The sequence below is a fragment of the Lagopus muta genome, chromosome 1 (assembly GCF_023343835.1).
Source record: "Lagopus muta isolate bLagMut1 chromosome 1, bLagMut1 primary, whole genome shotgun sequence".
Taxonomy (NCBI): Eukaryota; Metazoa; Chordata; class Aves; order Galliformes; family Phasianidae; genus Lagopus; species Lagopus muta.
The window spans coordinates 13821793-13847026 of NC_064433.1; the positions used below are offsets into that span (position 1 = coordinate 13821793).

At 44.2% G+C, this 25234-nt stretch overlaps 1 protein-coding gene across 1 annotated transcript in view; it reads left to right on the forward strand.

Moving 5' to 3' along the window:
• The window catches only part of CDHR3 (cadherin related family member 3), a 28763-nt gene extending 11668 nt beyond the window's left edge, over positions 1 to 17095 (forward strand). Inside the window, exons 7-16 of the mRNA XM_048933325.1 lie at positions 679 to 827; positions 2121 to 2310; positions 3624 to 3792; positions 5237 to 5336; positions 5484 to 5582; positions 6588 to 6814; positions 7688 to 7856; positions 9676 to 9920; positions 12423 to 12595; positions 17029 to 17095. Coding sequence (XP_048789282.1) covers positions 679 to 827; positions 2121 to 2310; positions 3624 to 3792; positions 5237 to 5336; positions 5484 to 5582; positions 6588 to 6814; positions 7688 to 7856; positions 9676 to 9920; positions 12423 to 12595; positions 17029 to 17095 — 1588 coding nt within the window. The remainder of the gene's footprint in view (positions 1 to 678; positions 828 to 2120; positions 2311 to 3623; positions 3793 to 5236; positions 5337 to 5483; positions 5583 to 6587; positions 6815 to 7687; positions 7857 to 9675; positions 9921 to 12422; positions 12596 to 17028) is intronic.
• Positions 17096 to 25234: the final 8139 nt, after the last annotated feature.

A 25234-nucleotide genomic window follows, 5' to 3' on the forward strand; every position in this document is an offset into this window, starting at 1 on the left:
CATTATAAACAATCCTACACAATTGTCTGCCAGACCATATCTGAGCCATAAAACTCACTACATGGGAAATCTGGGAGCACTGACATGACAAACAGCATCTGTATTTAAAATGAATCAGACAGACGTTGGGAAATTGGAGCAACATCATGGGGACATCAGCAGAGCACCCACAGGAATGTTCTTTATTGCCTCTACCTGAGGAGCAGCTCATGCTTTTTAGTAATGCTGTTGCACCCCATATGCCTCCAGCATTCACTCCAAAATATAACTGTTACTGCTTCTATTTTTGTTTTTCTCCTGGAAAATAACAGAATTTACAGGAAATGACAGGTTGGTGGTTCTGCAAGGAGACAGACTGCTTGACTGAACAGCCCTGTCCATCTTCAGTTTCCACAATTCCGTGAAAGTCAAATTGCAGTCACTATGAAAAAGTTGCAGAGAAAGGGAAGGACAGTTATTTTTGCAGCTCTGTCATGCTTAATGCGCACATTGCAGCTCAGCTGCTGCTGCAGTCCAGCTGGCAGAACCACTGACTGGGATATTGACTGTGACAACTCCAAGCCCAGCATGGCCAAATGCTTTACCTCTACAATTGGTTGCTCAGCTAAGTCTGTGCTCAGCTGCTCTTGCAAACACAGGCAGGCCTTTTGCTGAATGAACAGTTGCTTTCTTTTATAGAAAACAAAGAATCTACAGGATTCCTGAGGAACAAAGCCCAGGAACTGTTGTTGCCAATATAACAGCTAAAGATCCTGATGATGAAGACTCTCCTAGCAGACTTTTCTACAGCATCCAGTCTTCTGACACATATTTCTCCATAAATCCATGTAAGACAAACAAAAACATACCTTCTGACTCTCTCGAAAAAGAGAGTGGCCACACAGAAGATGTTTTTGCCTGATTGTTTCTGACTTTCTTTAGTGTCTCCCTAAAAAAAAGAAATTCTCAGCATGTTTTTAGGGCCAAGTTCCTCCATCAGCTGAATAAAATTAAGTAAAATATATTAAAGAAAGTAGACCAAAGGTGATTTATTGACAAATGTTTTTTTATGGCTGGAGATTGATGATTCCTCGAGTGGAAGTTGAATCAGCTGCCTTTTTCTCTAACAGTTGTAGTGACTTTTCTGGGGCTCTTGCAATGGCTGCAAGTACTTGGACCACAGCTTGCTCTCTCCTACATGAAATCTGCTCTAGCACTGTGATGCACAAAATCTGCTGCTCAGCTTCATGGCTTTATTCATGCCCCTATTCAGGTGAGGCCATTCTAAAGAGTCATCTCCTGTGTGCTGGTCCCAAGTCCCCATGCTCTCTGGGATGCACCCGTGTCTGTCCTGAGGATTTTGCTCCTAGAGCTGTAATTCAGCTCTGTCCCTCATCTGCTATTGTTTTAAAGATGTTTATCACAGTGGTAGAATATGCCACCCAGCTGTGGGATATCAAGATTATCCTCACATGCTTTAGATTCCCTGTGCCCTTTGGCTGTGCATTGCTACTATCCCTCTCAATTACACTCCAAAAGGTAGAGGATATACAAACTGTTCCTTTATCTCCTCAGGACTCTGGCAACAGTATTGTGTTCTGCCAGAACAATCTTCTCTTTTTCGGATAGAGGCTAACAGAATTGAAGAAGTAATTAATTGAACGGCTGATCAGAGCACTTGACACAAGCCGAGAGCAGATCTTTTGATATATGAGTAGATTTAGATGTGGTGAAGTGTGCTTGAAATACAACAGCAGAAAGTTAAGCCATCTCACTAGTTAGAGAACAAGGACAGCATGGCCTGCTCATTGTGCTTGCTGCTTGGTGAGTGCACTCAGCTCTGACTTGCACCATTTCCTTGAGAGTGTAATGAAATCTAAGTGCTTTTCAAGCCCTCTGCTGAGGTTGCCACTGGTGTATTTTTGAGCAGTGGGTATTTATCTATGAAAGGCTTACACAGAGCTATCAAAGCCATTTTGTATCATTTTAAAAAGTAGTTAAACCAGTCATAATTTCTGGAGAACAAAAGACTTCAGCTTGCTACCTGTCTGCTGAGCTACCCCGTCCTCCCACAAGTACGCCACAAGTGTTTACTGCCTCCCCTGAGGGTGAGCATCTAACTGCTGGCTGCTTTTCCCCAGCAACTGGAGTGCTGCAGGTGTCCGGGAGAATCGACCGCGATGTCCTTCCCCTGCAGCTCCATCCCAATGTCTCCATGATAATCCGGGTGGAGGACAGCCCTCGTGTGGGGCACTCCAGTGAAATGGAGATCACAGTCATCATTGGAGACATCAATGACAACCCACCAGAATGCAATCCCTCCACCTTCAGGTACTGATGCTCTGATTGCCTTAGTACTGCCTTGTTGCCACAGCCCAGTGCCCAGTGTAGGGCACATCGCTTAGGGTCCTCAGATCTCAGAGCCTCTTGTCATATATGTCTGTGCAATATGTCTGTGCATGGCTCTGAACTCTCTGAGACCTTTGTAAGCTTTTCAAGAACCATGGAGATGTGGCATTGAGGGGTGTAGTTAGTGAATGTGGTGGGGATGGGTTGGTGGCTGGACTAGATGATTTTAAAGGTGTTTTCCAACATTAAAGAATCTATGATTCTATGATGATCAGCTGGCTTATGTTTGTAGATGAGGATATGACATTATATCAATTTCACAGAAAGACTGAGGTCAAAATTGTCCATCTGAAGTGCTGGATGTCCCATGCTGTAGGGGGCACAGCACTTTATAGGGTAGTTCCCGAAGTACTGGACTGTCCAGTCCAAAGATGGACTGTTCTGCAAATAAAGATCCAGCATCTCATGCCAAGGCCTCTGCAGTGAGATATTCCTGGTTAGTAGGTGTCTGTTTAAATTGTTTGCTCACTAGCTAAGATAAATGTCTTGCGTTTAAATCATGTAGTTTTATGGACTAGCAGGAAAAGAATCCAATTCTTCAGAGCACTGCTTGGTTACAATGTCCATGATGACAGCACAACAGTCTCTGTGGTCCATTGAGCTCAAACTTTCATCTGAATGAGGCAAAAGTCTTCAGGGGAGAAATGAGAGACTGTATATAGGGATTGTACAAGGGAACATCAGGGCATAATGGCATTTCAGTTAGTTCTTTATTCTTTTATGTCTTATTTTCTTGATTAAGATAAAATCAGCACCCTCCATTACCAGTTCCATCACATGCGTCACTGAGACCATCACTGTCAACAGCAGGGCCAGAAACACTAGCTTTACAAGGCAGCAGAATGATCCAGGTATTAGTTAAGGAGAAAAGAATGAACTTCTCATCAGGAAAACATTATAATGTAATGAAAAAATGAGTGTTGTAAAGATGTTTTGAAATACAAATTAGGAACTGAAATAATCTTGAGCATTAAAATCTCATGGTGCCTTCTGTAGTTCAGTGGATTTTCAAGGTCTTGGTTTTGGGTCTGTGTGCTGCTCATTACATGGGGCTGTTATCCACCACAGCATATGGTTCAGATTCTAGATTGCTTCATCAGCTGTTGTCTATTTAGATCTAGGATTTCATTTAGAAAATAAATGGAAGTACGTCGATGTTTTGGCATGGACTATATGAAGAATTCAAGAGGAGAAATATAAGGAGCTCTGATGGGAAACATGTTTCTTTTAAACAGGAAAGAAATAAATGAAAATACTACTGCTGGGATAGTTCTTCTTGATCTCAGAAACAGCTGTAGAGATATTGATGTTGATCCACCAAACAATCTATTTAGTTTCACTGGATTATCTGGTTTTGGAAGCAACAACTTTGCTCTGGAGTCTGCGGAGTCCGGAAGACTTGTGGTCAGTCATTTGTAGCTTTATGTCAAGTGGACTCGCTGTAGAAAGCATCTTATGAGTTTTCACAAAGGACATTTCTTACTTTGGAGTTTTTGCCTGTACAAGAAAAAGGAATTACTGTAATTCATGTTGCAACAGAGTGAGTTGGTGAGAATGATTTGATTAGATGTAAGCTACAGACCCTTTAATAGGACGGTTTCTATGGATCCTACAGAGTTTGGAAGACAGAGGGCTGTTTTAAATCAAAGTGCTAGATAGGACTGAAAAAAAAGAGTTTTTTAGGGCATGTGAAGCACCAACTTTGAAGTGGTTAAGCAAAGCAATCTGATACCATCTCATACCTATTTATTCACGATAGATCATGGAAGATCTTTCTCTCCAATGTGAAGGACTGCAATATGGTAAATGTGGTAAATATTCACAAAAGTGTGGTGGGATTTGTACTTTGTGTGATTTGACGTGTCAAAATATGACTTCCTTATGCTAATAGCTACTGTAAAATTTGCATTTGCCAGAATCCCCACCAGCTGCTGGACATGTGCAGTGACGGTTGCTTTGCTGCTTTAAAAAGAACCACAGACAAATACAGAAAAAAGAAACCCCACAAACTGTAGAGAGAGCACAGGCATTCTGCCTAAAAGACAAATATGTGATAGGTGCAGTAAAATGATTTTGTATGACTAACGCTAGTTTTTTCTTAGAAGCATGTATGTGAATGACCACCATCCTTAGCTGCTTCATCTGCCAGCACACAAGACATTTTCAGTGCTGCACAGGATACGACTGTTGTCATCTCTTTGATCACTGTGCTTGTGTAATGTAATAGGCTATCTGAAGCGTCCCATCTCTCCAGGAGTTTTCCTATAGACAAAAAGCAGTGGATGCCTGTGCTTTAATCTCACTGCCCCAGAATTTATGAGGCTCTTGCAGAGAGAGAGTTCAGGAGATTAGCATTTAAAGCTCTATATGAGCCACTGTTCAGTAGCTATTTGGTTCCTGGATAAACAGTTGTGGCTGAACCTGATACCTTTAATATAGGTCTGCACACCTGAGCTCAAGGAGTAACTATTGCTATTTAGCAATCACAGGCCCATGTTGAGCCAACAAAGGGCATGGTAAATAGCCAGCTCATTACATGCACTTGGAATTAAGCAGGTAAAAGGCAAAGACCCTGTGCTCAAATGATACAAGTTCCTGCACTAAAGGGGAAGACAGGCAGAAGGAAAGTGTTTTGAATTGCCAAGAGACCCCAAACCGTGAACATGAAGGATAAGCCTGAAATTCAACCCTGTAATTGATTTATAGCCTATATTACTCCTACGGGACTATTCTGGGTATTCAAGAGGGAGACCACATCTACAGCATGCCGAGAAAACTGATCGCCATCATGAGTGTTGTGACTTCATGTAAGAGACTATAAATACAATTGTGTTTCTTTTTAATTTAGATGACTGAAAGTATTGATTTAGAAAATCCATCTAATCCAGGAGTTGAGGTTTATTCTTTGACTGTCAGGGTGCAAGATATCGCCTCTCCTAACTACTCAAGCAAGTATCCTCTTTACACATTTTTAAAAATATTTTTCTGTGCTGCAACAGCATGGAGAGAGGAGTGCCATATGTATTTTGAATATATGCATGAGAAAATTTCACAGCCATACTTAACTATGATTTCATCTTGTGTTATATTTCCAGATACCGTTTACATTTATATCAGGATAAAGCCAGTGAATGAATTTTTTCCAGTCTTCAGTAGTCCATCATATGAATTTTATGTTCCAGAAATTACCAAAGGTACAGTAAGTAGCACTTACATGATAGGAGCAGCATTGTCATGCTGACAAATATACTTTTCTCCAAACATGTTTTCATTTATTTGAATGAGGAGAATTGCTCAAAGCTCCTGTTCACCTGGGGTCCTGTACAATTGCCTAGCACCCCTAAATAGACAAAACTGGCAAGAACTCCAGTTGTACAGATAGAAATCGAGACAGACAAATTCAGCAATTATAGAAAAAATCTGGGACAGAGCCGAGAACTGAACTCAGATTTCTTGTTTGAGACTGTCTTTCTGCTCTTGCTAAATTAGCATTTTGAAAGGACTGCGGTAGTGCGAAGAAACCATTGTACACTGTACATGTAGACCATGGTACAGATGAGAGAGGACTCCCTTGGCCCAGGCATGGTGTTCATTCACTCCACCATCCCTTTAGACCTAGCTGACCGAGGAGGCACAGTGGGATAGGGGTGCTTGGATGGGAAGTGTGTGCTCCAACAGGCAGTGTAGCTCCTCAGGCTGGAGCCAAGCTTTTCCCCATTTCTGTCACAGCCCAGGGACAATTGCTGCAAATGTGGCCTTAAACCCTAATCCAGAAGCAGGATTTGCATTTGTCTGTGCTGAGCTCCATAACTGCTGTTTCAAACTGTCCAGAGAGAAGAGCAACAATTTTTTCTCAAGTTATTCCTCCCAACTCAAGCCAGTGCTTGGACACTGGAAATAATTAGTGCGTGTTGGTGCCAGGCTATGGGGTAGCCCTTGCCACCAGAGAATTTCTGCTGTCGTTCTCTACAGATTCCTTGCATTGTGGTATTCATTGTTAGCAGACACATACGTGGGGAGCCAGACCCAATATGGTAAACCAGTGTTTCTCATGCCTTTGTTTTACTTCTTTGGGGTGAAAAATTCTAGAGCAGATATGTAGTTACACTTTTATCAAGCTTTGGCAGGAAAGAGTATTCTGTAATTCCTTCTCCTTTAAGTTTAAAATGTCAATGAAATACAGATTATCTTCTTCTTAGTTGGATCCACTATTGGAAAAGTGACTGCCAGCGATGCAGACTGGCCGCCCAGTGTCATCACTTATTCCATTATAGCTGGAGGAGGGACCAAGGATTACACAAATGCATTCTGGATCAGCCCAATTAATGGAGATGTGAAGATTTTAGAAAGATTAGACTATGAAACAACCCAGAAACACTTTTTCACAGTGCAAGCCTCAGACCAAGAGAAGACTGCAACAGCATCTGTGAGTAAACCCACTCTACTTCTCCTCCTTGTCTCTCTTCTTGACAAGAATACTTTGAGCATCCTCTGTCATGACCTTATATTTTATTTTTTCACATCTGGTGGGAGGTGGATGGGTTCTAGGCCTGCTTCCTATTCCAGCCAAGTACTGCCCATGGAGACACTAGGAAGGAGGTACTAAATCTCTTTATTACCTGTTATATTTCAAGGCAATCATTAAGGAAAACTTAGCATCAGGAACTTGTAATCGTGACAGGTTTATCTGTTATGTATTAAAATCCAACAAACACAAAAGGACAGAGCTTAGAGAGTAGTAAGCTTTTTCTCTCAACCAGATAACACCAGCTCACATTAAAAAGATCTGGTGTAACAAGGGTGCTTCCAGACATGCAGAAGGCCATCACCAGCATTTCTCTTTCAGTCTGGTCGGTCTATAAGGAATCTTCATCCCTTCCATGGATCTTGCCCTGAATTATTACCAAATTGTACTAAGAAGCCTAAGCAATAATTGTGAAGCAATTTGAGACACTGGAAAGAAAGTTTAATGAATACCTGGAAATATTTATCATTTCTACTATAACACACCTCAGGTAATTCAACTAGACAGACAGATCAGTTTGAAATCCCTGTGGTTTTGGAATATGATTCAAGTGAAGGAACCTGTTCCCAAAAGAGTACTGGTCACAAAAAGAAGTAAAGGTCTAAGGAACATTTATGTTTTCTGGTTGAATCTAGTGTGGAAGAGAGGTTCATTTCTCTTCAACTGCTGCTGATTTAAAGAGCAATACTGGCAAAGCCAAATAGTTTTTGAAGTTAATAAAATTCTGACCCAATACAGTGAAGACCTTCAGCTTTTATTATTCTTTCCTTTCAGGTAACTGTCAATGTTTTGGAAGTAAATGATGAAGAACCCATTTGTTCACCAAATTTCTATTCATTTCAAATCCCAGTCAGTTTAGCAGTTGGGACCAATGTCAATGGCTTCAGGATTCAATGTCAAGATCGTGATTCTGATCCCAGGTCTTTCCGTTACTTCATTGAAGGTATTGTGTCACAGTGTGTGAACTGTGAACTGAAAACAGTGCAAAAGTGCTTGAACATTGATGGTTCAATTTGATTTGTAAATAAAAATCTAGCACAGTTTGTATGCTGCTTCTTATGGAGAGCTAATTGTGATCCTCAAGCTTCATGCATCATTATTTTGCTGCTTTTGTAAAGAGATGACTCTATAAGTTTGCTGCCATCTAGAATGATGCCATTGCACATTTGGATTGCCTACCACATTAATTAACCACAATTAACTGCATTACTGACAAGGACTTCAGTAGAATGAGGGATATATCTTAATGGTTAAATTTCACTTGCAATTAAAGTTGAGTAAATCTTGAGAAATGAAGGTGATTTCTGTTACCCTGTGTAGCTTTCACTTAGATAATGGCACGTGGTTCAAAATAATTGAGTAAACCTGCATGCTCTAGTTCCATGCTGCATGTGCTAAAACCCTGTTATTAGAAAGAATGATTGAACCTATTAATCAATTGCATCCATTTGAAGAAGAGTATGGATTGGTATTCAGCTTCACAATAAAAGGGAATACACTCTCTTGGATGAATTTATTTTGCTGTTGCTGATTTTGTAGCTGAGGTTATTGACTTACACTGCTGAAAATTTAATTGTAGTTGCTGGCATGATTTTGGTCTGTGCCAAGAAGTACAGCCTCAGAGAAATCCTGGGCATTGCTGCAGAGCCCAGGACCTTGCTGGGTGCAGTGTGTAAGGGCCCTCTAGAGTGCAGGCCTTGAGGTTTGGTTATAGAGACATGATCTGTGCTGTGCAGTTGGTCTTTGAGCCAGTTCATGGCGTCATTATTTGTTGCACAGTAGATGTGTCCTTCAAAATCACCTCAACTCTGGAGCTCTACAAGGCAAAATAAGCAGAACAAAGGTACTTCTGCTACCTTTCTATGGCTTTGATTTCTTTTGGCTCTGGTCAGTCCAAAGACTGCACAGGTCACCAGCAGATCTCCAGTAACCTGAGCAGAGAATTAAGAGATGAAAGGCCAGACACATCAATCTCCCTTCTCTGCCTCCTGCAGCAACTCACAGAGGGAGTGAAGCCTCGGTGGAAATTAGCTGCTCTGAGTCATAAGCTGTCATCAGAGGGAGCCAATCAATGGCCGTGCGGTGTGCTCTGCGCAGAGAAACAAGTGGTGGGAAGGGAGTGGAGGGGCCTATGAGATGCAGGTGGTGCCCATGTGGCCAAGGGGCCATTGCAGAGCCACCTCAGCAGTGGGACTGAGACATACAAGGGTTCTCACCCTGTTGCCGATCTCATGGCGACTTAGGTTACAGTCCGCCCGGCCTGCAGTGGCCTGACAGCCCTCAGGCCAGCGCCCGAGTGAATCGGTCCCCCGCTCCGCCTGGTCCATTCTCTCGCTATTCAATACCCCAATATGATGAGCAGCAGATTGGCGTACATCACCCAGACTGGGCTCTGCTGCTTCAGGGTGCACTCCAGGCTACAAGAAAAAATCATTCAGATGAGGTGAGAATCTCCTCTCATATCCTTGATGGCACTGAGGAGTTTTTACAGCCTTGCCTCAGCTGAGTCTTCATAGACAGTCTTACTTGATTTTGACAGTCTTACTATGATTTTATGACGATTTACTTAAATGATTTTATATGTTATCAAGAAGATCAAGGAGCCATATGACTACACGGGCAATAAGTGATCCATCAAAGGTTGTCAATAGAAACCAATCTTTTAATTTGTTCCATGTGTTTGTTTTAATGTGGGATTTTTCTTCACTTTTCTTCTTTTTTTGATGATTTGTTTGTTTTTTGTTCATTACTGTGACTTGCAGGCAATGTGAACAATCATTTCACCTTTTCACCAGTGGCTGGCTCCAACACGTCTCAGCTGATTCTTGCATCTCCCTTTGACTATGAGAGTGGGCTTGATACAAAATGGATTTACAGACTGCGTGTCTACATAACAGATGACAATTTACTATCTGTCAAGAACAAGGCTACACACCTAGTTAAAACTGGAACAGTGACTTTAAGCATCAGAGTTATCCCAAACCCAACAACTGTCACTACCACGACGGTAAGTTCACTGAAAATTATGACTACCCTGCAGTTCTTTCATGGGCTAATCTGCATGAGACTCAAGAAAAGAAGGTAGATGTATGCAAAAGGAAAGCAAAAGCCTACCGTGGGTCCAGGTTTAGGAAGCACTGAGCTTTGTGTTCTTGCACTGAAGCCAATGTTCATTGATTTGCCTGGTGTCATGGGGGATTGGCTCCAGTTACACATTTGTAATGTGTTTTGTATTGTAGTCTCTAAAAAGAAAAAGAACTACAAAAAAAAAAGACCAGGCACTCTGCCATTATCACATAACTGGAAAGTTAAAGATTTTGACAGCTTTGTTAATAAGGATAGGGTAGGGGTTAACCTTAAAATTACCTCATGCACTACTTTTTTTTAAAGCTGTTTTCTACTCCAGCATCCTTTACTTCTGTGTGCTTCTTTAGCAGGGGTATGCATTACTCTGTAATGTGCCTACCAAAGCCAAAATAGGCAAAGACTATAATAACAAGAAATCCTTATCATTTACAAGGGATACTTTTCCACGCAGAGGTCACCTTCAGGTAAAAGTTCAAGCTGCCTGTCAGGAACTGAAGCAGTTGTGCACATCCTCAGCATGTTCTGAGTCCTCAGCATGTTTCAGACAGGGAGAACCAGGCAGGTGGGCTGGATGTCTCCTGAGCTCCTGGGCCCCATAATGATCCATGGCTGGTATTCTGGCCTTACACCCAGACCAGCATGCCCATGATACAACCTGCTCCTTGTCACATCCATCCCAGGGAAGCTCTGGCTCACTGGTTTTGCTTCTTGGATGATTTCCACCAGGCTGGTGCAGGATATGAGCAGCTCTTGCTTTCCTCCTGCCTGCTGCAGAAGCGCAGTTGGAGGGACGCAGACCAGTCTGTCCTCATCTTTGTGCTGATTACTGCTTTCATCCCTTGCCATGCCATCTTGCCATCATCCAGTGTCCATCCATTTTGTGCCTGCCTGCAGACATCATTAGTCTTTTCTCCACTGCATGCAGGAATGAGAATGTGAGGATACTGAAAGTGTAAAAGAGCTATTCATTGTGAAACTGTCCAAATCTGACAGAATCAGAGGGTGCTCCAAGCAGCATGTACAAATCTGGAAGCTTTGCTATGGAAATGCTTAAATTAAAATTTGTAGACTGATTAATTATTATCTACTGCTCTGCTGGGAAGGAATAAATGGTTTCCTCACAGCCTTCTCCTCCCCATTACTTGACATGGAAACAGGTTAAGCTGAATAACAAAACTTCTGTGTTTCTTCTCTCATGCCTTACCACAACTGCAAACAGTCTAGCCCACATACCACAACATTAAATCTGCCTCCCCAGAGATACCAGCCTTCCACTTACAGACTGTTTTCCAGAAGAGCACTTCCATTACAGCACCTTCTCCCATCACCACTTGTTACCTGCGTTCAGGCAACAGCCAGATGAGTCTGGTGATGGAAGGCTGGTAGCACAGTGGTGGGAAACCCTATCACAAAGTCATTTGGTACTTCTATCCCAGTGAGGCTGCAGTGGTGGTGGTTTGAGATTATTTGTTAGTTTCTTTAAAAATTTGGTGTGCTCAGCCCTGTTGGCTGACAGCAGACACTGACACCTCTTCATTTTAAACACTTCCTTTTAATAGTTACAGATATTACCCAGTTCAGCCGTGTGCCATTTTTTGAAAGGTGTCCTTAGATGGAAAGCAAATAGATATCCCACTAAATTTCATACACAATGTGATTACAAACGTCTTACAGAAGATTTAATAAAAACTTCAGTAGATGATCAGAATGAATAGAACCACACCATGTATTAACCCCGTAGAACAAACAAGCAATTTCTGATCTGTATAGGGATAGTATCATGGCAGGACCGCAGTGAATGAGCTGTTAGCACCAAGAGAGATGCCAGCTCAGAGCTGTGTGCATGGAGGATGTGGCAGATTGCAGGTGCTCAGGAAATGTGATTTTCCCTTCTGGAGCAAGGGAAAGAAGAAGTTTCACTTATTTTTATACAACAACACAACTTCTCAGGGTTCAGCTCTTTTTACAAAGGGGGCCGAATGATCACTGCAATGAAGATGACCTAATTCCAGTTTCGCCTTAGGTAACGAGAAACCATTATCTTGATAATGGCAGTATTCCCTGAACTTCCAAACCCTCCAACAGCATGCTTACATCTTCTCAGGCAATCTGAGGCTTTCCAGCCCCATCATGGCATGCCTATTTTAATATAAGACATTGAAACACGATCTGGAAGCAGCGAGGTGGGTGGGCTCTGTTTCAGTGCCTGCAGTTACCCCTTGAGCTTATGGCCCATCTCGGTCTTCACAGAGAGGTACGTGGGATGAATCACCACCTCCAACAGATGCTATCTGCCTCTGCCGATCATGAGCAGAGCCCTGGGGCACCTTGGGCCAGGTGTCTGGGTGCAGAAGTTCAGCCAGAGGAACGGTGCTGTACAGGAATGCAGCACTGAGAAACGTTTCCTATCTTGTTTTAATAGCCTGGCTTTACAGTGGTGACGAAGAAGGAGAACCTCTACTTGGACTCAGCATGGTACGTGCCATTTGTCACCACACTGGGCAGCCTGCTGCTCCTGGGACTGCTGGGCCATCTCCTGGCCAGGTGGCTCTGTGCCCGCTGCCTGTCTGCACCCCAAGCTGACAGCACACCTCTGTGAGTGAGAATCCTGGTTGAATGTTTTGTAGCCATACGTCCTCTGCTGCAGTAAGTGCAATTGCTGGCTGCAATATAAGACAATAAGATGACAGGATAAGAGGGAATGGCCTCAAGTTGTACACTGAGAGGTTCAGGTTGGAGATAAGGGAACATTCTCAGAAAGAGTGGTGAGGCACTGGCACAGGCTACGTAGGGAGGTGGGGGAGTCATCATCCCTGGAGATGTTCAAGAACCATGTGGATGTGACACTGAGGGATGTGGTCAGTGAGCAATATTGGTGGTAGGTGGACAGTTGGACTAGGTGATCTTAGAGGTTTTTTCCAAATGTGATCATAGAATGATAGAATCATGGAATCACAAGGTTGGAAACGACCTATAAGACCATCTAGTCCAACCTCATCACCATTGCCACCACAAGCACTAAAGCATATCATGCAGCATGTCATCCAGATGCCTCTTGAACACTGCCAGGGACGGTGACTCCACCACCTCTCTGGGCAGCCATTCCAGTGCCTGACCACTCTCTGAGAGAAAAAGTTCTTCCTTATGTCTAATCTAAACCTCCTCTGATACAACTTGCGGCCATTACCCCTTTTCCTGCTCGTTGCCTGGAAGAAGAGGCCAAACCCCTCCTCACCACAACCTTCCTTTAGGAAGTTGTAGAGTGCAATGAGGTCTCCCCTGAGCCTCCTCTTCTCCAGACTGAACAATCCCAGCTCCCTCAGCCGCTCCTCATAAGACTTGTGCTCCAGACCCCTCACCAGTTTCATTGCCCTTCTCTGGACACGCTCCAGGACCTCAACATCTTTCCCGTAGTGAGGAGCCCAAAACTGAACACAGTACTCGAGGTGCGGTTTCACCGGTGCTGAGTACAGGGGGATGATCACCTCCCTGCTCCTGCTGGTCACACTATTTCTAATGCAGGCCAGGATGCTGTTGGCCCTCTTGGCCACCTGGGCACACTGTTGGCTCATGTTCAGCCGAGCATCAACCAACACCCCCAGGTCCCTTTCCTCTTCACAATCATCCAGCCACTCATCCCCAAGCCCGTAACGCTACAAGGGGTTGTTGTGCCCAAAGTGCAGGACCCGACACTTGGCCTTGTTGAACCTCATCCCATTCACCTCAGCCCAGCGGTCCAGCCTGTCTAAATCCCTCTGAAGGGCCGCCCTACCCTCAGGCAGATTGACACCACCTCCCAGCTTGGTGTCATCTGCAAACTTACTGAGGGTGCACTCAGTGCCCTCATCTAGGTCATCAGTAAAGATATTAAAGCAGATGGGCCCCAGTACCGACCCCTGGGGGACACCACTTGAAATGGGTCACCAGCTGGACTTCACTCCATTCACCACAACCCGCTGGGCACGGCCCTCTAGCCAGTTCCTTACCCAAAGAAGTGTGTACCTGTCCAGGCCACGGGCAGCCAGTTTCCCCAGAAGAAGCCTGTGAGGAACCGTGTCAAAGGCTTTGCTGAAGTCTAGGAAGACTACATCAACAGCCCTTCCCTCATCTACCAGACTGGTCACCCAGTCATAGAAGGAGATGAGGTTGGTCAGGCATGACCTGCCTTTCACGAACCGGTGCTGGCTGGGCCTGATCCCCTGGACACCGTGCACATGGCGTGCAATCTCATCCAAGATGATTTACTCCGTAACCTGCCCTGGTACCGAGGTCAGGCTGACAGGCCTATAGTTCCCCAGATCCTCCTTACAGCCCTTCTTGAAGATGGGAGTCACATCAGCAAGCCTCCAGTCCTCTGGGACCTCACCAGTTAACCAGGAGCGCTGATAGATGGCCGAGAGCGGCTCAGCAATCACCCCCACCAGCTCCCTCAGCACCTGAGGATGCAGCCCATCCGGTCCCATGGACTTGTGACAGTCCAGATGGAGGAGGAGCTCTCTGACTGCCTCCATCGGGATTGATGGGGGCATATTCTGAGCAGCATCCCGGACTTCTAGATCAGGGCATAAAAAGCCCAGAGGATAACTGATCTGGCTGTTGAAGGCAGATGTAAAGAAGGCATTGAGGACCTCAGCCCTCTCCTTGTCCTCAGTGACCACATTCCCTGCTGCATCAAGTATAGAATGAGAATTATCTTTCGTTCTTCTTTTGCCGTTGATATAAAAGAATTTTTTATTGTCTTTTTACTGCAGAGGGTAACCTGAGTTCAAGTTGGGCTTTTGCCTTCCTAACTTCCTCCCTGCATACCTTATCTACTTCTTTGTAATTTCCCCAAGAAGCCTGTCCCTTCTTCCAGAGGACGTAGACTCTCCTTTTCTCCCTGAGTCTCAACAGTAATTTCCGGCTCATCCACACCGGTCGTCTTCCCCTACAGCTCGCCTTAGGGCACTCAGGGATAGCCTGTTCTTGTGCCTTTAAGATTTCCATCTTGAGGAACGTCCAGGCTTTCTGGGCTCCTTTACCCTTGAGAAGCGACTCCCAAGGGACCCGCGCTACAAGCTCCCTGAACAGGTCAAAGTCCACCCTCTGGAAGTTCAAGAAGGTAGGTTTGCTGGTCACTCTTTTGACATCCCCAAGAATGGAGAATTCTACAATTCTGTGGTCACTCTGCCCAAGACAGTCCCCAACCTTCACTTCTCCCACCACTCCTTCTCTGTTAGCGAAGACCAGGTCCAGCAGGGCACTGCCCCTAGTAGGCTCTCCTACCAGCTGCGTAAAGAAGCAATCTTCCACACAGTCTAGAAACCTCTTGGACTGCTTCCTCTGTGCTATATTATATTTCCAACATATATCAGGGAAGTTGAAGTCTCCCATCAGAACAAGTGCGGGCGATCGCGTGACTTCCGCGAGCTGCTCATAGAATGCCTCATCCAACTCTTCGTCCTGATTACGCAGTCTATAACAGACCCCCACCAAGATGCTGCCCCTACAGGCCTTCCCCCTGATCCTTGCCCATAGACACTCCACTCTATCATTCCCAACCCCAAGCTCTTCTACCTTGAAACAGTCTTTAATATAAAGGGCCACACCACCACCCTTCTTTCCTCGTCTATCCCTTCTGAAGAGCTTGCAGCCATCTATCACAGCACTCCAGTCATGGGAGTGGTCCCACCATGTTTCAGAAATAGCAACAAGGTCATAATTAGCCTGACTCACAATCATTTCCAACTCCTCCTGCTTGTTGCTCATGCTGCGTGCATTGGTATAGACACATTTCAGACAAGTCATCTGCCTCACCCCCTGCTCAAGCATCATTCCCCTAGGCTCATCTCTTGAGAAGCTTGTTTTGATGATTCTATAACTTTATGATTCTAATGTTTGGTTTTAAGAAATCTACCAGAAATGTCCATGGATTGTTTTTCATGGATTTGCTAATAGTGCAGCAAATGCATTAGCGGAAGGTCATAGTGGATTTAGCATTATGACCTCTAATGACAGCTAAGCTCATAAGGCACAGCTGGAGTCTGTACCTGTCTGTGCTGAGCAAAAATACAGCCATAGTCTATGCCCATCACAAGGGTGGTACCACATGTGCTCCTCCCGCTCAGCCATGTTACTCGGAGGCTGTTTCAAACACTGGCGCTAATGCCAAATTCTCTGTTCTGGAACAGCTTTTGCAGACTTCTTGCAGCACTCCCCTGGCCTGTTGCAAGGCTCTGACCCATGGAGCTTCACAGTACCTCCGGGTGCTCTCTCTTGGCAAAAGCCACTGGGAACAGTTCTGGTTCTGAGTGGCAAGAGATGGCTGCTGGGAGCCAAGGCGCCTGCAAACTGGCATTGTCACAAACACAGAGATAAGAGCTCTTTCATGGGATTTGGAAAGGATTTATGTAAGTGTTCTCAGGACTTGAGGTACATTTGGAAATGATAGAAAATGTAGAGGTAATATATGATGGTGATTATAATTCAACTGATGTGTGCAAGGAGTTTAGCAACTTGTGATAAAAATGACAAATGAATCCAGGAGCATATAGCCTGGCCATTGTTATTATTTATTAATAGAGCTAGTGATTAATTGGGAGGCAGGCTTTCCCATTAAAAAGCAATTTTTATATTTTCAAATACGTTTACAGTCTTTCATATATTTAAAAAGTATTATCTGAGCACAGCAGATAAAAAAAAAATGACCTTCCTCAAAGGATGGAACAAGATGAGAATTTCTGAACATGCATTTTTTCCAGATTATATAAATCCATAATGCTATAATCAATAAGAGTGTATCTTTTCACTATCATTCCCTCTTGGAGAGGTGTCAGAGCAACACTCAGGGTTGTTTTCCTGTTTGGGAACAGTGTTAAATGGAGCAGGCATTCAGTAAAAACAAAAACATAAACAAAACCAACCAAGCATATCTCAGAAGTCAAGGAAGCACAACCTTCTTGCCAAGTGGAGGAGAATGAATCATGATACTTTTATACAGGGAAATTAAGACATTTGTTAACAATATCTCTCACTCTTCTTCATTGCAGGATAAATGCTCCAGGTGTGTACTTCTTTAATACCTCTCAACAGCACCAAGTTTACTATTCTGTGTAAAATTTGTAAACCCATTTCTAGACAAATACATTTGCTCCAGTACAGAAGTACTCAGACCAAACACCCTGGCTGATGATGGGATGCCAGCCTAAGTTATATCATTGTCCTTGCGATATTCATGCCTATTAATTATTAGGCAAAAACCAAATTCAGAGTAGTCTAGTTGTCTGGCATAGATGGTAAAGAATGACTGTATTTTTTATATGTTAATTCTTAAAAAAATGTTTCCATCCCTCATCAGCAACTGCCTTCCCTGTTCTCCAACACCTTTCATTTCACCCTGGCACCATTACATATACCTGAAGATTTATTGTCAAGTATTGGTGCCTTTGCAGGGGTCTGTATCACTTAGCCTGGCTACAGATTGCACATACAAAAAGAAGCACCTTTTAAATAGGTGCTTTTAAGCGCATTTTTTTTATCTTATTAGACCCACTAGCTTTCCCCTAACAAGCGTGGTTTGTATCATCTCATTAAGAATCCACTTTTATAACTCCCTCTACTCAATAGTTTTGCCCAGCTCAAAAAAAAAACATGACTAACACAGCCCAACAAAGCTAGCTGTTCTCTTGGTTGCCCAATTAGAGGCATTTCAGCATTGGCCAGATTCCAAAAAAGTGATGCTTCATGTTTTCTGAAAATACTGGTTCCCAAGGGCTGGCAGAAAGGCCTGAAGGCTGGACAGAATAGATTTCCTATCAATGCAATGCCTCAGCACTGCACACCCAGATGCAAAAGGCCATGTTGCCAGCAAGCAGTTCTCCAAAGGATGGGCATTAAACAAAATGGTGAGACAAAATCACAGCAACTAGTTGGGTATCATCCACAATGCCGTGCTGCTGAGACACCACTACATTTGTTTGCACATGGGATGAATTAATAGCATGGCGAATTCACATATAACCAAACTGTTCTTCAGTCCCAATTTGACTTGACTGGATCTGCAGCACTTCCCTGGTTTGTCTCCAAATGTTTGAATGCACAAGCTTTGCAGGTACAAACACTCACAGAAAAAAAAACCCACCAAACACAATAATCTGCATTTGTGGTTCAAATATCTCCCAGAGGATGATTTGCTTGCTGGTAGACAGCTAGTCCAAGCTCCTACAACACCTGAGCCCTCAAAATATGCCTTGAAGGGGCAGTATGTGGTGCACAGACCCATGATGGCTGGGCCAGGTGGAGTGAACTCACCCCAAAGAAATCCCCAGTTGTGGTGGTGTGTAGTGGCGTAGATGCAAGGAATTATTCATGGAATAAAGACATGAATAAACTTTAATAATAAACATATTTGAATTTCTGTATCTATTCATATTATTTAGGAAGGGAATTTTATTTAAGAAACCATTGTTATTTGTTCATTATTGAAGGAATAAGACCTTTCAGTGTATGCACTTTGGTTAGTTATTGGCAGTGGCTGAGCCTCACTCCAAAACACTCTGAAGGTGTTCACTTTCCAAATAGCATTAGGGATCATCCTGTGAAAAGCAGTAAGGTCTTTTTGAGAAGGCTGAGAAGTTAGGAACTAAAAATCTCTGTTTAGTGGGGGATAAAAATGTAATATCTGGTTACATCTGATTCTTTGCTATGTGCATTTACTTTTCTGTAGAAAAGAAGAAACCTAAGAAAGAAGTGGCTTTGGTGAGTACTGCTATCCTCAGAACAACACAGAACAAAAGTTTTACTCTGAGCCCCATCATGCAATATGGTCATCTTTTTATGGAGGATGACTCTTTTCAAAGAGAACGTTGAGATGGTAAGGGAGGAAAAAGGACTGTCCCTAAATGCAAAACAGGGTAGTGTTGCAGTTGACCTCCTCATCTGGAAGCAACCCCACGTGTGGTGGTGCTCACCCACATCATGGTTCCTTTGCTTCCAACTGCCAGATTCTGCAGCCTCTCTGGTACTATTTTGTGACAAAAATAATGCAGTGACTTTCTTTGCTCCCAGATAGCTGTAATGGTATAAAGATTGCAATGTCCTCCCACTATTGCACTCTGCCTTCCCAGGTTCTTTGCAGAGGGTATTCCCAACCTTCCCCTGGGTGGAGGCGACCCTCTTGTGGTTGCACATGTGGAGGTATGGTGCATGTCAGACCTTTATAATTCTCCTTTGAACATCTAGTAGCAACACCCTTCACCACAAATGGCTTTTGTTGCCAGTTTTGATTAAACTCAGCCTACAGGAATGTGACACACAGGTCATAGAAATCCACCTCCATCCATGTAGGTCAACATTTCCAAGTCACTGCTTTCCTTGCTTACCTGATTCACAGGATTCATTTAACAATTTGTCTCTCTTCACAGGAAATGATAAAACTCAACACTGTCTTTGACGGAGAAGCCAGAGACCCAGGTAATAAAAAGCAATTAACAGTGAATATGAACATTTGGCCAGAAAGAAACTGGATGAATTGATTTAAATACAGTTCGACATTTGCTTCTCATACTTCAAGTTTGCTGTTTCCAAGGAGAGCAGGAGCTCTATCTCACAGAGTGAAAAGCAGGAGAGTGCCCTACTAACAATTCTAATGGAGGAATGAACCCACTTCCAATGGCCATTTTATTCACTGCTCACCCACATGTATGGATCTGGTGCAGGAGGTAGAAGGAGAGGAGGAATCAGCTCCTGTCCCCTGCCCTGGTTGCTGTCACAGTTCCATGGTTTTGAACTCCCCTTGTCTGAGAAACGGCCACAGGTTGATGGAACTGCAGGTGTATGGGTTCTGCATCCCAAACTGCTCCCTGGTTGCATGGGTGAGCTGATTGCTCCTGCACAAACCTCCTCCAGACAGCAACAGGCATTGCTGCCATTTCTCTGAGTCTTGAGCATCGCTGGCTGGGGAGAACAAGGAATAGCGTTTGCTTTTAGATGAACTGTGGCAGCTGAGGACCTCAGCACGGAGAAGGGTGGCTGATGAAATGGGGCACGCTCAGCCAAAATATGCCTTCAACAAACACATCTGAAAATAGGCTCAAAACAATAGGTCTCAAATTATTCAGAAAAAGGCAGGCTTGTTCTGAGCCTTGGATTAATCTGGCCAAATTTCCACCCAAGTGTCTGTACTTGTGTTTCTTATTAGCTGGCTCCAGGCTCTCTGAGGCTGTGAGCTAATAGGAAACACTAGGCACAGGGACTTGGGTGAACAAATGGGGCCCTACTGTGCAATTAAGGCCATCCAGAGAGCTGCTCAAGGCTGGTTTGGCTGGCTTCAAGCCCACCTGCTATTTATACAGAGGAGCAGAAGGGATGAGCTCCGAAGTCCACTTTGTAACTGGATTTGTTCAACGCTAAACATTGATGTTCTCCAGCCTGCTGCTTGCCAGCGTTGTGACAGGGCAGCTGGTGGCTCCCTTCCTCACAAAGCTGATCACACCACATTTTTGGTTATCTGAGCCCCCCTGAGCAATAGCACTTGGGTCATGCCTCACACAAGCACTACAATATAACATGGCTTTGTGGTTCCAGCAGAGAAATGAGGCCTGCTTTCTCCTCTCCTCTCCTCTCCTCTCCTCTCCTCTCCTCTCCTCTCCTCTCCTCTCCTCTCCTCTCCTCTCCTCTCCTCTCCTCTCCTCTCCTCTCCTCTCCTCTCCTCTCCTCTCCTCTCCTCTCCTCTCCTCTCCTCTCCTCTCCTCTCCTCTCCTCTCCTTTCCGTGGCTCATTCCAGACCTTAGGGGATCAAGTGTTGGCAGTTTGGAGATGAGATTTGATAATTCCCAGCATATCAGCTGCTGAATTTGGTTACGAGAGCCAGTCAGGAGCTGCTGTCTGATCTGGGCTGCTGTAACATGTCTGTCCTGTAAGCACTCAGGAAACACCTTGTGAAGAGATCCAGTTTCATCTTTAATTGCTCAAGTTGTGTTCATGTGTCAGAAACCATTAATTCTGATACAAACTGTAACATGCAGTAACACATAGCCACTATTTCCTTGCAGGCCTTAATAGTCCTTTGTTTGTTTCATATTAATAATGTTGAATTAAAAGCTGTACCACTAAAGCTCCTGATTCTCTACCTGTTTAGCAAGAGGCAGTAAATTAGACTAGGGTGATGTGATCACACAGGACAGAGAGCTGTTTTTGCACCTATCTCTGAACAGTAAGTGAACTGAAAGAGCAGAGACTTACGTTTAGTGTCCAAGTAGAAATTGTTCACAAAATCTGAAAAGGGCAAAAAATGTTTGTAGCTGGTTTTTATACAGATGCAGAAGCATCTCGTTTGGGCAGTGACCACAACTGGTAGTTGCCCAGGAAGGTGGGCATATTTGCTTCAAGAAGTGAAGTTTTCCCTCTTGGCTCTGTTCCCAAACTCATCTGGTTTCCAGGTGTTTCACATTTTCTTTTTTAGCCCCATCATGAGATCTGTCTCATCTTAACCTGCTAAAGTAGGCATGGTTTAATTCCTTGTCTTCTCTTCTTTGCAAGTCACTGGCAAAATGTACGAATTCAATACCCAGTCAGGGGCCCGGCGGTGGAAGAAGAGCAATGAGCCCCTCCAGCCCACTGCAGCCTTGCAGGTAAGGTCAAGTGCCACAGGGGATGGTGACCAAGAGACAGACAGAGCAGAGGTGCCAAGCAAAAAAGAGACTTCAGAGAAGAGGAAAGAGCCAAGAGAAGCTGCCAGGCCCTCGGCTGGGCCATCCCTATCACCAGGCCAGGACGGGCTGGAGGTACCGAAGCAGAAAGGGGAGCCTGAGGACAGGGAGTTACCCTCATCAGCTCAGCAGCACAGACACTGACTCTTCTCCCTGAATGAATGCTGCCTTTGGTTACACCGGGCCTAAAGCTTTCTGCCTCTCTCAGCTGCAGAACTGGGTAAGACTGGGAGAGAAGGGATGGAAAGTAACAGAACAGTGACTGTGATCTGGGAGAATGCAGCCCCTGCTTTTCCATGTGCAGAGACAGTCCCTGCAGGCAGCAGAGGCTGTTTACTGAGAAAGGGATGATGTGAAAGAATGAGAAAAAGAACCTAAAGCACCATAATGGACAGAAGCATCTGCTGCCCTCTGGGCTGTAGCTTCCTTTGGGAGAGCTCCTTGCCCCCAGACCAACATGGCCGTGTCCCCAGATCACTTTCAGGGAGGGCAACGTGCACATGGACACAGTGAATGGGGCCAGGAGTGCAGCTGCATGGAGAGCCAAGCGTGAGGTTGGCTTGCTTCTCCTGTCTCTGCTAAGTCTGAAAAGCCGAATGGGTGAAAAACAGATTAAAGCTGAAAAGTTTGCTAGTGACAGCTAGAAATATTTTCATTCAGTGTTTTATTTCATCCTTCCTTCTCATCCAGACTTGCCATAGAAAAGAACATAGCTTGAAAGCAGTTTTGGAGGGGGGACAACCCACATCTTGTCATGGCAACTAAGGGTCTTATGTCAATATTTTCAGCTTATTTCTCTTTTGTACCACGAGCAGCATTCAATATCTTCACCTTTGGTATTTCCTTTGGCACATTCAGTGTTTTACAGAATCAAATGGAGCACACTTAAAAGAATAATTACAGTAAACACATGTGGTGAAATAATCTTTTCCAAGTGTGAGCGTGTATAATGTAAGTGCTGTCTAGGAACCCGATATAAAACAAGCAAACCCTGCAAGACTTCCAAAAATTATTTTAATCAGAATAAAATTAATTATAAATGATTACTTAATTCTCAGTGGCTTATATTCTTTTCTTTCCTGATGAGAAAAAGGTGGTGCTTTTTTTGTTTTGTTTTGTTTTTTTTTTCATCAAGGGACAAATCTCAGCTTGGTGGCAACAGAAAATCCTTGGTCTAGGTTCAGGGGGGACAGTAAGATCCTGCCACACGCATTGGTTTTGTTGTATGAGGGGAGATGTGGCCAGGGAGGTAATGCCCCTGAGGATCCCACACATTACACAGCCACTCCTCACCAGTGCTGTAGCCTTTTGCTGCACTCCAAAGGAGTGATTTGGCTCAGGAACAGCTTTCCTTACAAATACCAAACGTCTGGAGTCAAATGACATTTCATTGAGCAATCAGAAACTCAGCGTGTCATGGACACAATGATAGAGATAGGAAAGAGTGATTTATGGTTTCTGAATGTGTTATCAGTTCCTGTGGCTGTGGTGGTTGTTATAGTGTTGTTTGCCCCTCCAGCACCAACAGAGCTGGTTGGAGCTCCAGCTGCCATTGTTCCCATTCATTGCTGTAAATACGCTACGTGCAATCTCTGTGTAGGTGGTTTTCCAGTCACTAAGAGAACTCCTATGGTAACTGGTAGTGGTTGTAACTCCAATTGCTTTGTCATTGTGACACAAAGAGAAACCCAAAGGCACACCCAGCACCTCCAAATATTGTATCTTCATTACCCATGGAAGTTAAACGCACTGTTTTCATCATTTTCTTAAACCTATTTTCCCAGGCATTTCTCCAGGGCGCCATTCTGCTTCCTCCATTCTTCTCATTCTACTTTTGCGATTAAGAGATAATTACCCCCTATTGGAGAGGAGGCAGAAAGAGACTGCAGTTTCAGCCAGAAAACCTGGAAAGAGATGGATAAAAACTCATCTTTGGCTACTGCTGTTTCTGCTGCTGAGCTACACAAACTTCCTTCCTTCCTTCTCAGGAAAAAAAACCAACAATGGCAAAACGTTATCACAGCACACTGTAAACATCCATCTCAGCAAACTCATTGTCACAGCCAATGCTGTCGGTGCTGCAGCCCCCCACAGCTGGCCAACAGCTGGAGGAAAGCCACTACCGCAGCACTGAAAACCTCAGAACAGCTGATGGCTCTATGAAGAGGTACTGCTGATGCCCAAGATCTGCCCGACCTCAGAGCTAATACTACTCAGGGTAGGTGAACTTCCTGGTGCAGCCAGCCCTTCTGGGGGCAGTCCCCACAAAATAAGCCATTGTACAATTCCATGCCACTTGCTGTATGGGGAAACCAGTGTGCTGAACCTAAGGCACAGCTACATGCTTCCTGACCCACACTGGTGATGTGATGCTCATCTCCAGCTCCATCTAATTCTTCATCCTACTCTTTATTTTCACTATGCACAAACTTATGTTCAGAATCTACAAAATCAAGGAACAGCACAGCTTTATCTGAGCCTCAGCTTTATGTAAAAGCAGCACCATTTTCATGGTATCACAGAACCACTGAGGTTGGAAAGACCACTAAGATCCTCTAGTCCAAACATCAGCACATGCCTGTGACTGCTCCAGACCATGTCCCTCGGTGCCACACCAACCCTTTTCTTGAACACCTCCAGGGATGGTGACTCTACTGCCTCCCTGTGCAGCCCATGCCAGTGCCTCACCACTTTCTGAGAAGAAATGTTTCCTAATATCCAATCTGAACGTATCCTGGAGCAACTTAAAGCCATTCCCTCTCCTTCTATTACTGTTACCTGGGAAAAGAGGCCCCCCATCAGCTACAGCCTCCTCATCAGCTACCCCCAGCGCTATTGACTTCTTCCCCTGTGAGGGAATCAAGAACAGCCTCATATCTCACCAGGAATGCAGTTATTTGTTCTTTTTTTGGTTGAGCAAAAGGAGAGAAGACAAAAATGACAGATCTAGACACACACCTATTACATGTGTGAATATATGAAAAGATGCTGTGCAGTGCAGCTTTAAATGTTAGAAACCTCATCTATCTGTTCAACCAGCTTTGAGCTTTTTTCATGCAGAAGTGTTTCTGAGGGCACACATTTAGCATTGGAAACAACCACTAGATGGACTGTGAGCAAGGACAATGTGCAGGTCCGAGCATTTAATTACTAGAATGGTTAGCTGACACTGTGAGGCTTTTCCACCATTGGAAGAGTTCAGAAGGCAAGAATGTTGCTGTGTGCAGGAGAGGACAGACCGGGTGATAAGAACAGGTGAATTTTGGTGCCATTTATTTTAGAGTGATGGCACTGATAAACTGAGACTAGAAGAGAAAGGCTTCTGATGGTTCAAGTAGGGTGGCTGAGGGCAACAGTTTCTTCCCTCTAGTTGCTTGTTACACATTGCATATTAGTTTTATCCAAAGTCTTCCAAAATCAATGAGATTGCTGTAGTGTTTGACTGCTGCGTCTCCACTTAGGACCTTTGGAATAAAGCTGCTGTGGAAGTTTCAAGAGAGGTTACAGAAGAGCACGGCTCACTCTCCCCCACTGGTCTCGTATGCCC